Genomic DNA, 15,908 nt, shown 5'->3' with positions numbered 1-15,908 from the left:
ATACAGTTGTAATAATGAGCCTTACAAACAAAGACAATGTTGTTACTAGCTTCGTTAGCTGGAACCAAAACATATTCCTCATGTAACATATCTAATTCTTTTATCACTTCTGGTTTACTAAACACAGAAGGATAGATGGTACGTACTTTTGTTTTCATGTGTCTAATGCGGGATTTTAATATCCCTCTTATGCTTTTAACCCATTCTGACAATGTATCAAGTTTTTTTTGCATATCTAGTCCATCGTCTGGCATAATCTTCGACAGAACTCATAATAGAGATGAAGTTCTGTCGCCAATTAAAAGACCGAGGTTCTCTGTATTTAGGACCTTTAATAATAAGTGATTTGAGGTCTTCATTTTCAACTATATCAACATCACCAGTAATGACATATCCAGCTGGACTATAGTTGAAAGAAGATGAAGAACAAGAACATGTTGGTGAATTACGTATAAGATGGTCTATATCTATGCACTGCAAAGTTTGTTTATAATTAAAAAGTTTGGATGCAATAGTAGAAGTATAGCTGTAGGAAATACAGGGTGTAGACCTGAACTTGAAATAAGTTGGAATGCACGACTGAACCCTTTTATGACGAAGAATGTTGCTCGCAGAATTTTTCCCAAATCAATAACATTAAAATCTATGACTTTTCAACACTATACACGACCATTCCTCATGATAAATTAAAGACTAGACTTTTTGACATCATAGACAGTTGTTTCTTCAACAAAAACGGAAAACGGAAATATTCATATCTAGTGATCAGTCATTCAAAAACTTACTTTGTTAAACACCACTCTGATTCCACGCACAAGTACTCTGAAGTTGAAATAGAAAATATGCTAGAGTTCCTCATTCACAATATCTTCGTGGTCTTTGGTGATTAGGTCTTCCAACAGTCTGTTGGAATTTCCATGGGCACGAATTGTGCTCCTTTGTTAGCTGACCTGTTTCTATATTCATATGAAGCAGCATTTATTCAAAACCTTCTACGCGAGAAGAAAAAATCTCTCGCTGTGGCCTTCAATTCGACATTTAGATATATCGATGACGTTTTGTCCATTAACAATAATAGCTTTCATTCATATGTCGATTTGATATATCCCTGTGAGCTCGAAATAAAGGACACCACAGAGTCGTCCACTTCTGCTTCATACTTAGATATTTTATTGAAAGTAGACATTAACGGCAAACTGACAACTCAACTGTATGACAAACGGGATGATTTCAGCTTCTCCATCGTCAACTTCCCATATTTATGTAGCAATATTCCATTATCACCTGCATATGGTGTTTATATATCTCAACTGATTCGATATGCAAGAGCTTGTTCTGCGTATAGTCAGTTTTTAAATCTTGGTAAGCTACTGACAAACAAGTTGATGGTACAGGGGTTTCAACAGTCTCGATTGAAGTCAGCATTTCGCAGGTTCTATGGTCGTTATAACAATCTAGTTCGTCAGTACAATCTCGCATTGGGTCAAATGCTGTCTGACGTGTTTCATACCGATTGTTAAGCCGTTCTTGGCACACTGATTTTGACTGCGGATAACTCCGTTTACCTGATCAGGATATAGGGCTCACGGCGGGTGTGACCGGTCAACAGGGGATGGTTACTCCTCCTAGGCACCTGATCCCACCTCTGGTGTGTCCAGGGGTCCGTGTTTGCCCAACTATCTATTTTGCATTAGTAATTTCATATTAATTTGGTTATAACTAAACAAGAGTGTGAGTGTTTAACAACTCTATCATGTCATCAGGTAATTCCAATTTTAGGAGTAAATATTAGTGTATTGTCTTGATGAACTTTTTTGATTGTTGACATAATATCTAGGTTTTTCTATGTTTTGTCTTCTTGATAGAAACAAAAATATCTTTTTAAAAAAAACAAACAAAAAATAATTGACGTCAGAGGAGGTGGGGGTGGAGTGGTTAAGTTGATACCCATGCATTGCCCAGGTTCACCTTTATCATGTTTACTGTTTAATGACTGAGTTAATATGTCAATTTGTTTGTTCATGAAAGTGGGTTCTGTGTATGTGTGTGCACGTGTTTATACATACACATGTGAAATATAAACATATGTAAAAATCATAAATAGATACACATACATACATATGATATTTATTTTCTTAATTTGTTTACGAATTAGATCCTACCTGGTCCAACCATAATCACAATTGTCCGTCTCTTTCTCAACCGACCAGTGTTGACAAGTGTAGGGGTTGCCCCTCATTGTGGTTTATCTTTCTGCGTTGTGGTCTGGATGACAGCACCTAGCTTTATTTCTCCTCCATTGTAACCCAAAATTCGATCGATGCATTTGATATATTCTTAGTCTTAATATGCCATTGTCCACGGAAATATTACAATTTTAAATATCGGAAGGATTGCCCCGGCCCCGGCATGTCCAAATATTTACCATACTGTCCAGGAAGTTGTTCAGAGCATTGTAACAGTCGCAAGTGACAAGACACATCTGTCCTACATTCATATATTTGAAATATATGGCATTCACTAAACGCAGTGTTCGAAAAACCGCTGAAATCACACATCTAATGCAATATATGATGCATGTTGCGTCTGCTCGCCATTTTGTACCGTACTTGAATAAAGAGCGGCATTACGGGATATACCTCTTCCAAACATTCTCATAATATTGTAATATTTTTTTCATTTATGGTATGTACTGTTCATTTTTATGATTTTCATTTTTCATTGACTTTATAATATTCATTTACAATAAAATTTGTTTATTGCCTATAAAATAAAACCATATAAATTATGTTTAGATAAAAATATCAAGTAAACAAGATAGTTAAACTCGCTATGGTCATTATTTCAACTACTTGCTTAATACATGTATATTAGATATGAAAAGCCATCAGTGTATTTTATATATTTGTTAAAAACTAAATTGATCTTTATAATTAATATCATTACATGAAATTTTAATCTCCATTTAAGCTGTACTGCTGCACCAAACTTGCATATTTTATCTGTAATTCCAAAGTTTAGCTTACATATGACTTTGTGCTTAATTATAAATACATGCAATCAGAGCAAAACATTAATTTTCTTTAAATTTAACGTATATATATATGATATAGCAAAACAAATAATTTTTTTAAAGTATTGTAATTATTTTATAAGGCCTCAAACTCCCATAATAACTGCTATGCACGAATGCCAATTACTGGTAAATATCAAAACCAGTTGTTTCTAAAAATAGAAACACGTGAGGAAATTCCAAAGTACATTTTTCATATCATGTTACACCCTAGATCATAAAAACAAATAACAAAATGGAAAGTTCTATGTACCCATCTCCGATTTTAGAGATTTTGCATGTTTTTCTCTGAAACATCCTCTTATATCTTAGATATTTTTGAGAAATTGTAATGCATGTGATTCCAAAAATTAATGCAGTGGGTGTTTTGAAGAATATCACCTACAGTGATCCTGGAATTCAAGCATAACAATGCAAACTTTATTTTTCAACAGTGCATGACACATTACTGCATACCGAGAAAACCGACTTCCCTTTAATCCTAGCAATCATCAATTCTATATAATAGGAACTAGAAGTATAAATAGCTGAATCTTGTTCAGATTTTTCAGACCAGTACTGATATTCCGAGCCACCGTTTCTCGAAATGGGTAATGCGCCCCGGCACCCGCCATCACTACCACAGGATGATCCAGATATGGTCGGACGACTGGCTAATATTGGGAGAGCTCAGGAAAAATATGAACTCGAACAAAAAACTTTCGCATTGAAGGATATACACCAAAGAGAAGTTAATGTTGTAAACATTCCGCCAATGGTTCGTATTTGTTGATATTGTTTGATGATACATGAATAATATATAAACATTATTTACTATTGCTCCTTGTGTAATGAAATATTTTTATTGATATCATTAATGACTTATTCAGTGTCAGGCTATATGTACACTATATAAAACCCTGTGTCCAGCTCCATCAAAGATATTTGTTTTTTCTAAGTTCATAGGATTGCAATGCTTGAATAAATATATTATTTTATTCCACATACGAACCACAGTTCAATTTCATTACTTTTAATTTTCAGATACGAGAAGTTCCATTTGCAGAGTGGAGATCGATTTCTTCTTTTGTATGTTCTCTGAGTGATCGGATTTATTTCTGAAACATAGTACACTTTCATTTGACTCGAAAAGCTGCTGAAACTTCAAATTTGAAACCGTACAATTACATTCGAAACATTACAATGCTTGTCGGGTTTTTTTTTTTTTCGATTGTTAATTATCATGAATATTTCACCTGATAAACTATAACCATGGCTCTGTTTTATATCGTAATTGGTTTTAATTATTGGTTGGATTAATGTCATCACACACACGGGAAATCTAAAGAAAGTTTTTGAAGAAAAAAAGCAGGCTGAAATTTTGAAATGTAAACATTATCATACCAAAATACCTTTCGAGATTTGTTTTGGTTAACATAAGTGAAAATTAATAGACAAATGAAATGTAACATCGAATTCGCCTCTTGCAATATCATATTTCTTGGATTGAAAATTCCTTTTATTACATTCTGAATATGTTATTGCCTAAATACGCGCAATGATGCAGTTTTCCTTCTCTTTTTTTTTTCGTGGAATACTTCCATCCAATGAAAATATAATAAATTCATTCCTTAAGAGCTTTTCAAACTAGCCAAATTATCCTCTTGATCTAAAAATGTCGATAATTGCAGAACATCCACCTAAACAAAAGTGGCGTAACAAATTTTAAAAGAGTAATAACAATCACAATGCGATTATCTAGAATATTTTACCAGTGAGGGGATACAATTCTTTTCCAGATGAAATTTGTTGGTCGATTTTTATTCTACAGTCTTTATGAACTTGTTTTTGGACATGGGCGATGGACGATTTTTCAAATGGTCCAACATTTTTTATCATCAAGGGTTTTGCAAATACCAAAGGTTAGTGTATGACTAGAAGTGTATTTACTCTTTTATTGACCACAATAATCAGAATCGTTGTTATCTTAAAACTGTCATATTACTCGCAGCATGCATATCTTACTACGAAGAATATGCATTTTCAACCTCTGTGCATTTTATATTAAGCATTAGTTTATCACTACACTGTATGGCGTGCATAATAGTAGTAAATTTGTAAAGAGCGACTTAGTAATGTTAGCCATTATAAATATTTTGGATTTTTTTCTTCTGATTTTAGGGTTGTGAGGTGTGGAGCTCACAGGCTGTCAACTGCCCGGATCAAGCACCGGTCTGTATAGTCCTTGTTTATATACCTTATTACATGTAATCATACAACCTTGCAGAAAGTAATTGGTAATTCAATGCATTGATATGTCGATTATTGTAATCAAGGCATTCGTATATTTGAGACAGTGGTATTACTATTGAAGGTGGATTTACTTCTTGCACAAATTTGCTAAGCTGTCAATATGTAGAGCTGACATACACATTGTAGGAACAACAAGCGCAAGCGGATCATTGGTTTGCGTGGCAAATGTTGAATGGTGTAACTCAGAATCTCATCAGACGTGTTGAAGAAATCCCTGAAGAGTATTTATATCTTATTTGATATTGTAATACAATTTTCTACATTGATATTTTATTCAATTCAACATTAAATAGATATCAATATTTATATTATGATCATGAATGATTATATGATGTAATCTAAATATAAAGTACACTCCGAATTGATACCACTGACTTTAATGTACATGTATGTATGATAGATTTTTGCCTTTTGTGGACATCATTGAAGATGACCATCCTTATCTAAATGACGCACTCGATGTGCATGCAGAAAATGAGGAATTATTTGTGGTGGATCTAGCGGATGTGTCCTTTAATGAGCCAACTGTAAGTGATTTCCATGTATAATCAATAGTCTGCACTTCATAGATATACATACACATAATTGATTATAGCTAAATGCAACGTGTTTTAATTTTAAAACTTTTGAATCCTGGCCCCCTTATTGCAATTTCTTGACAGCATGTATTGACATATTGTAAATGTTCAATTAAATTCATATATTAAAAAGCAACACGAGTCAAGTTTAAAAGATATTTGAAAATATACACAGTTTTTAAGTGTTGATATGTTTTACCGTCTTATTAATTGAGAAAAAAGAAAGAAAATTGCTCCTTGATTACGACGTCCTGTACTTTCTATGATTTACGTTACGTTGTGTAAACACATTTGTAGTGAGTTTTCAAATTTCGATTAGATATGTTTTTGGGCGATAGCTGATACTTTAGCTGATACTTTAGAACCATTTCTTTCATTGGTCAAATGCTTTCTGACGTATTTCGTATTGATTCTTAGATCGTTCTTGACACATTGATTTTGACTACGGATTACTTAATTTACCTTATTAACATATAAGGCTCACGGCGGGTATGACCGGTCGACAGAGGATGCTTACTCTTCCTAGGCATCTGATCCCACTTCTGGTATGTCAAGGGGTCTGTTTTGCCCAACTCTCTAATTTGTATTCCTTATGGGATTGATCGTTGTTCGCTATTTTCACCTCAGTAAGATATTGACCATGCTGGTTATGGTAGTTCCTTGAAATGGTTTTGGCCATCGAACGTAAACTTTAAAATATTAGTTTTTATTCGATATATTTAACGTGTACTGTTTCATTTATCAGCTTTTGTCTCCCATCGCATTATTCGTTATAAACAACAACCTGTTGATGCCGGTAGCTATACGGATAGATCAGAATGATGCTAATGAGGTAAATAACTTAATTCGATATGCTATATATATATCATGGAACTGCTACTGTATATCAATGATTTTCAAGATCAGTAATTGCATTGAAATTTCAAAAACTCACAATTGTTCTAATTTAATAAACTTCCATTCAACTGTAAGTGAGTTGATACGATTTCTCGTAATAACGTCGTTCAAAACTTACAATTATACTACAACACATTTAAGATTTCCAGGCCCCCTCCCGTTGTTGGGGGTTTCATAGCCATGCAGCAATGGGTGAAGGCGAGAATGTGGTTCAACATGTTGGGCGCGCAATATCACGAGTCCATTACTCACTTAGGTAGGCTATTTAAGCATGATTGCATCTATACCTTGTATACACAAATGCTCTAAACATTTGTCACTTAGGTAATTTTCTATGCATGTTCCCCTTCTTTCAGTTGTATCAATGATCAATGATGGTTGAACCAAACAAAGCACTTTTTGAAAATTGATCTTCAACTATGTTTCAATTATCATTATTCTAATAAGAGAAACCTTAAAATCCCTGAAAGGATCTTGTCTACTTATTTGCAAAGTTCCACATTTTGAATGAATATTTTAAGAGAGAATTGTGAAAGTAAACATTTGTTTGCAGGTTTTACGCATATGCTGATGGATGGAGTAAGTGTGTGCCTGCACAGAAATCTTTCTGAACGCCATCCCATTTACAAACTTATGCTTCCGCATTTCCGATACATGCACTCCATTAATGAGTGAGTAAATTCCTCCTTAAGAGCAACGATTTAAAAAAAATAACAATTATGTATACTTCCAACATTATGTTGTAGGTTGGCCATTTCCAAGTTGCTGGGGCGTGGGGCATTCGTAGACACAGATATGTATTTTGGACGTACACACATGCTGAAATTGATAGCAAGACGGTAATTTCAGAAACAAACGTTTTGATTACACTACACACATGCATGTTTTCAAATTAATCTCTCAGTGGATAATTCATCTTTATATTTTCCCACCTTTTAGACAGTCTAATTATAGATACTGATAACTCCATTTACTTATTCAAAATATAAGGCTCACGGCGGGTGTGACAGGTCGACAGGGGGTGATTACTCCTCCTAGGCACCTGATCCCACCTCTGGTGTGTCCAGGGGTCCGTGTTTGCAAAACACTATTTTGTATTGCTTATAGGAGGTATGAGATTTTGTCACTATCAGTGAACAAATGGCAACTTTACCTGTGAGGCAGTATTTCAATATGTATGTCCAGATAAGTAAAATTTGACAGAGAAAATCCATAAACAACTGATGATAACGAACAGCGATCAATATCATAAGTGCCGTAAATAATTCAAATTTAAGAGAGGGACAAAAACCGATCCTTGGATATACCAGATGTGGGATCAAGTGCTTACGAGGAGTTAGAATATCCTGCTGACCGTCACACTCGCCTTAATCTTAATATCGTGATCAGGTAAACGGAGAAATCCATGGTTAAAATCAGTAACGAAAGAAGGTCCTAACGATTTGAATGAAACACGTCAGACAGTAGTTGACCCAGTGATAGTTTGTATTTGCAAATTAGATCATAATATCAACCATGATGTGCACACGAGAATGTTGGAACCCCGGTAGCATCAACTAATTTGTCAGTAGCAGTAATTGCAAGTATTGATATTAGTTTCAATGAAAACCCTTGCGGATGCACATAGTACTTATAAATGTGATAGTACTTTCGCCAAATCCTTGATCACACTGACAGTGCTGTTAATTAACAATAAAAAACGTTTTTTCTCAAATCTCAATACTTGGCAATTTGGTAGATAAAAAAATTCTTGTTGCTATACCTTGTTTCATTAATATTTTATAGGATATCTTAGGGGAATCGAAATTTGACAAATAGTAATATATCTATCTACCCATTCATTCATTTATCTATCTATATTCATTATATTCTTTAAAACGTCACACTTTCGTCACCCTTATTTTAAGTTTTTAGAGAAGCCGAAAATTATTTACATTCGCATTTTTGTCTTAAAATCCCAGCTTAACCCTGTACACCGTGTCCATGGGAATTCTAACAGACTGTTGGAAAGACCTGATCACCATAGACTACAAAGATATTGTCAATGAAGAACTCCAGTATCTTTTTAATGTCAACTTCAGAGTACTTGTGCAGAAAATTTGTGTTTAAGAAGAGATGAATGACTGATCACAAGAGATGAATATTTACTTTTTCTATTCTTGTTGAAGACGTAACTGTTAAAACGTCCTGTGTTTGCTGTTGTTGATCTGAGAAACGTTTTGTGATTTCAAATCAACTAAATTTTCTTTTGAATGTTTTAGAATCTATATTTGATTTACACCACTTCTGACATATTTTGCGGCACATTGCGTTTGCATTTTAATATTATTAAAAGAAATGAACTGCTATTGAATTGTTATTCGTTTACATATTTTAGCAATGCAAATTGGAACTTCCTCGACCAAATACTGAACAACGACTTAAACAATAGAGGAGTAATGGTAACCCTGTTTATAGATTCTTATAATTACAAGTACTGTAAATATATATTGTGAAATAGAGTTGCTGCATCAAAAACCAAGTTTATAGTTCGTGAATAGCAAACGATTTAAAAAAAACAATGTTTTATAAGTAACGAAACTAGCTATCTGATATCAAACCTGTTGCTATTATTTGGAAAGATATGATACCATTGAAGTGGTACACTATGTTATGATTATACATGTAATGAATATCAAAGTTTGTGTCTGTATATAATGATTGAGCAAAAGAGTCGTTTCCTTCCTTCATATAACAGGATTTGCCAGGATACCATTTCAGACATGATGCTTTATTGCTACAAGGTGCGATACAAAACTACGTCCAGGAATACGTTTCTCATTACTATGACAGTATGTAATGCATCTTTCTAACATACATACGTATTAATGACAAATTTTGAAATGTATGCCTATCCTAGCCTAATTAGAATTTAAATATGATTTTAACGAAGGATGTATCAGTTTTCGATTAATTTATCTAATCCACATAGATAATGATGAAAACGTGGCACAAGATGTCGAAATTCAAAATTTTAGAATTCAACTCGAAGCCGATAGAACAATGGATGGAAACACCGGTTGTGGAATGCAGGTTCTTGTGAAAATAATTACCACAGTACATTTTATGTCCTCGATTATTCGTAAATTGATTCCAATCAATAGTTCTTAATAATTCATGTTCAACTGAGATTGTCTTTATGCCATTGAGCATTACAGTATATACATGACAATGTATGATAAATCACATGATTTTTTATATATCTATTATTAGGGTGTGCCTGAGTTTGACAGCATTGCAAACCTCGTCACTGTGTTGACAAATTTCATCTACATCTGTAGTGTGGAACATTCAGCAACAAATTTCCCACAGTATGATCAATATGGCTTCCCACCCAATATGCCTGCAACTCTACTGGGCCAGCCCGAACTTCAAAATGTAAATCCATATTTATTGTATATTTAATATAGTTTTTAAATCAATATTGTAAAATATCTCGATATCAAATTATTCATTCATAATTCCTTTTCTTTATTCAAGGGTGCAAATGCACTGGACATAGCCATGCCTACAGGACATCAAGTTTTTTCGACAGTCAAAATTATGAAGGTTCTGACGACAGTACTGACAAACAGCTTAGGGAATTACGAGTCTGTCTATTTGAACGCAATGGATAACATCGGAAGAGGTTTTGTGGAAAAGTATGTCCCCATCTGTAACATCATTCGTTTTAACAATTTGATAAGGAAAATTCAATTCTTTTGAACGGTGCTAATTGATCTGTTGTTACATGAAACCAAACATACCTTAAAGACCCTGAAAATATGCACCGTCTTCAAATTTACCTGATTTGTCAACCCTTGTCAATTAAAAGAAATTAAGCTTCAAAATGGATGCTAGAAATTAATGGACATTTAATTACTAGTCTTTTTGTATATACATTATCTATCTTAACTGGCGATCGAGGCGTCCGTGCAATCGTTTGATGCTTACCGCTTAATCCAGCTCGATGGGGAAAGGGGTTGGCTTTTTCATGTAGAGAGAATCACACAGTAATAGTAGTAAATTTTGCATACAATTACTTAAATTATAATAGAATATAGTAGGTTATGCTTAGGAATGGGTACGATTGATAATAATTATTATGGGTTGTTGAATATAATTTACACGGACATCGATTTTATGCTAAACCGATTAATTATGAGTAAATATATTGTACGTTAATGAAATCTTGTTTACACTCAAATGAAAATTATTAAGCGTAATTTTCCTCTCGAAACATGGCGACAAAAGTTCAACTTATCAGAAGAGAATGTAGTCGCTATAAGGGCTCCTTCTTGTGTATAATGGTTGGAATTGGGATCCAGAGGAAGAACAAATTATCCGTCTAGACCAGTTATTGAAGGAACTGTGGGAAAATACGATCGTCCTGTTTTGTAGGCCATGCGTTATGGACGAGTCACACAGACAACTTTGGTAGCTAGATAATTCTGGTGTGCGGTCCAGAAAATCTAATTCAGTCAGAATAAAACTTTCTAAGCTCGTTTGGAATATATAGTCATCATGGGGCGTGGGACGATGATCGGTACATCAGCTGTATATAGCCAGAAAATCTACGCAGGAACTCCCGTCGGAAACTGTATGTTAGGCAGTCAAACATCGTCGGATACTGGATATCCGACCAACGAAGGCAGTCAAATGGATACAAGAAAAATTTGAATAAAGAATATTCTGCCTTAGTTTTCAATGGCTAACGTTCTCATTTATATAAAATAAATTTATCGAGCTTTAATTTTTACGTTTGATTCATTAGATTTAATTATCAACGTTTCGATTAACCTGCACAAGAAAAATCACTACCATGAATTGTTCAATCATACACAAATGTACAGGTAATGCAGGTAACACAGCTAACATCCTGTATATTTGGGACGGTATATACAAACTACAAGTAGCAGGGTTCCCTCGGGCTCGGGGCTTTACACCTGCCTTAAATCAGCTCCCCCTCACTTAACTTACCCGAGGAAACCCGACCTGTTGAAACCCTCGGCCTTTAATAGAATAATCAGTTTTTTCTCTCTTTGTTATCTTCTAAATCTTTTTGTAGAATAGTGTTCATATAAATGGTTTGACCGGTCGTCGCACACTGCTTCAGACTACAGATTACTCCATTTACCTGATCACAATATAGGGCTCATGATGTCACATTTGGTATATCCAACTAATACGAGACTACCTTTACTACATAATGATGATGTGACAGTATTATTGCAGCATGCCTTTTTTATTTTCCAGTTTTCGGATGGCTCTCGCTGAAATCGAAACAACGATAAATCAGCGAAATGCGGGCATACTGCAAAATCAAGATGGTCCACTTCAAGACTATCCCTACGAATGGCTTCTCCCAAGCAAGGTGTTAAATTCAATTAGTATATAACAAGGTGTTATCACAGTGTATGACAGACATAGATAAATGATGCTGAAATAAAATGTAATGCTATGATTTAATTTGTCATAAATGATTAAAAAAAACTGAGGAAAAGAAATCAAGATCCTAAGAACCCTGCTTGTAGACGCACGTATTGAACAAACCAGTTTCAAATGTGAAATCAAATTAATTTGAACCGTTTAAGTAGACGTTAGTTTAGTGTGTCTGTTATAGAGTTATTTTGGATATCACTTTACGTACCATTCGACAGCTCTTGGTAGCTCAATGTTGGGTTCAAGTCCTCCTTGCATTATGTTGATGTCAAACATATAACATAATCATTTGCTAATGATTAAGTATATTATTACTACGAAGAAATAATACTAGATTTAAATAATGAGATTATCTAAGTCTGTGAACACTACTTCGTGCATTGTGGATCAGCCCATTGGAGGAATAGGACATGTCCTAATTTGCTCCGCACTAAACATTGATTAACAGGCATAAAACCAAAAACATGGTTGTTGTGTAAATATGCTGGTAGATTTGTGTAGGTTTAGTGCTAGGTGTATTTTTGTTGATTTGTTATTCTCTGTTAATATTAGCCATATCATGTACATTTTTTCGTTTTCCTTGAAGAAGGGGCAGATCGTCCCGAAAATTTGACAATGTGGCTGTTCATGTCGTTGAAAATTTTAGTGTTTTGTATAATTTTTGTATTTGACTTTTATCCATGTTGTAATTCTAGGTACCGGGTGTTGTCAAAGATTTTTGAAAAACTTATTTATTGTCAGTTATCAAAGTGTTTAATTACATTTCAATGATATGTCATCGGCTTTCAGACCTGGTTGTGGGCGCCAAAATTGTTAAAGATTGAATATTAGCTCTATACCATACAATGTACACTGCAGAATTCCTTTTTCAAAAGCATTTGACACGGTATTTCGCATTATCTTATTTCAGCAAAATCAAATGTTTATGGCTTTACGAGAGAATCTGCTAATGTTATAGAGAGCTGCAAACAATGTGTGAAACATGGAAAATGCTTGTATTGATTTTGTACAATTGTACGTACTTGTTGCACAAGGATCTATTTGTCCTGTTTTGTCGGGGGGGGGGGGGGGTATTATCAATGATATTTTTCAATTTGTCTCTGATTGTGAGCTTTACAATTATGCTGTTGATATAACTCTTTCAAACTCAAACAACAACATTTATGCAATGACAAAAACTCTAGAATCCAAATGTTAACTCCTGCAAAGTGGTTAAAAATCAGTCAAATGCGAATCTAAGACACAAATAAGAGAACATCTGTGAACAATTAAGTTAAGCTTCATGTACTAAATATTTCAAACTGAAGTTAAGCAACCATGTCATTTGCAAACAAGCAACTACAAACTTAGAAACGCTGACAATTTATCACACTTTCATCAACTATTGTCTGCTACTCTAGCATTTTTATGGTGAAATGAAAACTAGAAAAATGGGGACAAAACTCAGAAAAAGCTTTCACGTTTCATATACAACGATTACAATTACTCAAGGACATATATCTTCTAAAAATGAAAACTACGCTGTCTTAAACTCTGGGGCATCGGATAAATTTTACAAAACAATGTCCGACCTATAGCTGACTTCAATTTTTTTTTTTTTTCAAATTTTTTAGACACGAAAACCTCGGTTTTACTAAAACTTAAGGTATCCGATCCACAGAACCCCTAATCCTTCCTTTTCAAGATTTAATTGTTATGTAATTTAAAATCTTTGGTCAAATAAAAGATACTTAACATTCACGGGGATTAACAAAAGAAAAAACTCGATATTGACAAAAGATTAACGTCCTTATGAGAAAATTCATATTTCTAACAAGTAAATTCAATGCAGAATATAATTTCCATACAAAACTCATGACGAAAAGATTCTTATTACTATCTTCTTTTTAAAATATGCAAGGAAAAGTAAAGGGCATCACAAACAAAAATGAAAATTGCCATCTTTAAAGATTTCTACCGGGAGATAACTCTGATGAAAATCGTATTCACTATAAATTGATCTGGGCATCATCTACTCCATCTGTTGTCTCTATCTGACTAAAGATAAGACATTTTGTTTTCACAAAAGATTTAATGCTACATATATTTACTTTATGAGAAAATATATGATGTTATGGATTTATTACCTTAATTCAACAACATATGGGTTGAAATACTTTAGATATGAATATGTAAAACTGTGGATATGATTACCAGAATCGATTATAAATACGACATCTTTCATCCAATCAAATGTCAAATAATCGGCACGGGGATTGTGGAACTTGTGTCTGTAGCTAATTTTATGATACGCATATTGTTCTAAATCATTACTTGCCTTTGAGATATTGTAATAATACTATCTTGAATATGTTGTGATATGTGATTTTAATGTATGTAGCAGAAAATAGTCCTGAAGAGCTTGTTTTCATATGCTGAATGTAACCCTTTATCTGCCATAAGAACAAATAAATCACTAATATATGAGTCGTATGTAATGTATTCGTTATTTCCAAACTTATTTCAAGGGAACATCCTATCGTTCGACAAAGTCCATTCATCAATGCTATATAATCTGTCTCTATAAAGAAAATTTGTCCTGCTATTAAAGAACAAGGTAGGGTTTTGGCCAAAATCTGCCCTGTCAAGAAAAGATTGTAAACAAAACATTAATGACATATGCAAAGCTATCATGTACTTTAACTTTATTCTAACGGTGGAGGTCACTCTTACCACTAGATTTACAACTTACATAGAACAATCAAGAATTTTCTTCACATGGAATTCGAGCAGCTGGTACATGATATTTGCACGTATGAGAACGAAAACCCAATGCTATATATTTTACGGGAAACTTAACCAATGAGGTTTACGCTAGCTGTACAACTAAGAGATATATCCAAATGAAATGTGAAGATGATAGACAGTGATCAATCTTATAGCTCCTTTAACGTACATGTAGGTCGCGGGTTTACAGACCTTTTTTTCTCACTCGAAAACCCTATCTGAAAATTTGACCGATGAATCTTGACAATGTATATACTACTCTGTGAAAATTGTTTTTCATTCAAAAACACAGTTTTTTTTGTTGTTTTTTTTTTGGGGGGGGGGGGGTAATTACGTCTTCAACATACCATTGTTTTAACGGTAGCAACACTGTTTTCCATTGAATTATATAGAAAATAATAGTGATTGACTTTATTCATTGCATAATTCAACTTAAAATAGACAGAATGTGGTGCTGTTCATCTTGATAATATTAATATAAACGCGAAACAAAAATAATTTGAAAAATCTTTCTGAAAAAAAAATCTGGGGTATTCGAGTTCGTTTTTTTAAAGAAAAATATGTCAAAGTTTAATAAAAACCATCAAAGCAACAATTTTTAACAAATAACGTTATAGATATTCGCGACGTCATGCAACAAAGCTTTTCATTTACTTTCCATGCACCACTTCAAAAAGAACTCAAAACAACGTTATTGACTCCTGGTTTCGAAGGGGAAATCAAATATGTATGGACAAAATGATCAATTATTTACAAAATGTATATCGCAAAATGTCTTGATATATGTAAATGTGCACATGTATTGCGCTATATATCTAAATTGTGTTGCGCGGTTAATAATT

General features: G+C 33.7%; 1 protein-coding gene across 3 annotated transcripts; it reads left to right on the top strand.

Moving 5' to 3' along the window:
- The first annotated feature begins 3,617 nt into the window (after positions 1-3,617).
- On the top strand, positions 3,618-14,863 carry LOC125677166 (arachidonate 12-lipoxygenase, 12R-type-like). Of its 3 annotated transcripts, XM_048915141.2 has the most exons (16): positions 3,618-3,830; positions 4,097-4,141; positions 4,852-4,974; positions 5,234-5,284; positions 5,492-5,586; positions 5,766-5,892; positions 6,689-6,775; positions 6,982-7,096; positions 7,394-7,511; positions 7,587-7,679; positions 9,218-9,281; positions 9,578-9,671; positions 9,812-9,912; positions 10,093-10,257; positions 10,360-10,520; positions 12,115-14,863. In XM_048915141.2, the coding sequence occupies exons 1-16, from the start codon at positions 3,660-3,662 to the stop codon at positions 12,254-12,256; spliced, it is 1,752 nt and encodes a 583-aa protein (XP_048771098.2). In that variant the 5' UTR covers positions 3,618-3,659; the 3' UTR covers positions 12,257-14,863. The 3 variants fall into 3 exon arrangements, with proteins under 3 accessions (XP_048771098.2, XP_048771099.2, XP_056015730.1); XM_048915142.2 differs by lacking the exon at positions 4,852-4,974; XM_056159755.1 differs by lacking the exons at positions 3,618-3,830; positions 4,097-4,141 and having other exon boundaries at positions 4,887-4,974; positions 5,427-5,586.
- The last annotated feature ends 1,045 nt before the right edge of the window (positions 14,864-15,908 follow it).

Source organism: Ostrea edulis, chromosome 3 (genome assembly GCF_947568905.1).
Source record: "Ostrea edulis chromosome 3, xbOstEdul1.1, whole genome shotgun sequence".
NCBI classification, from domain to species: Eukaryota; Metazoa; Mollusca; class Bivalvia; order Ostreida; family Ostreidae; genus Ostrea; species Ostrea edulis.
Note: the sequence above shows the minus strand (reverse complement) of the source record. Positions and strands in the feature narration are given on the sequence as shown.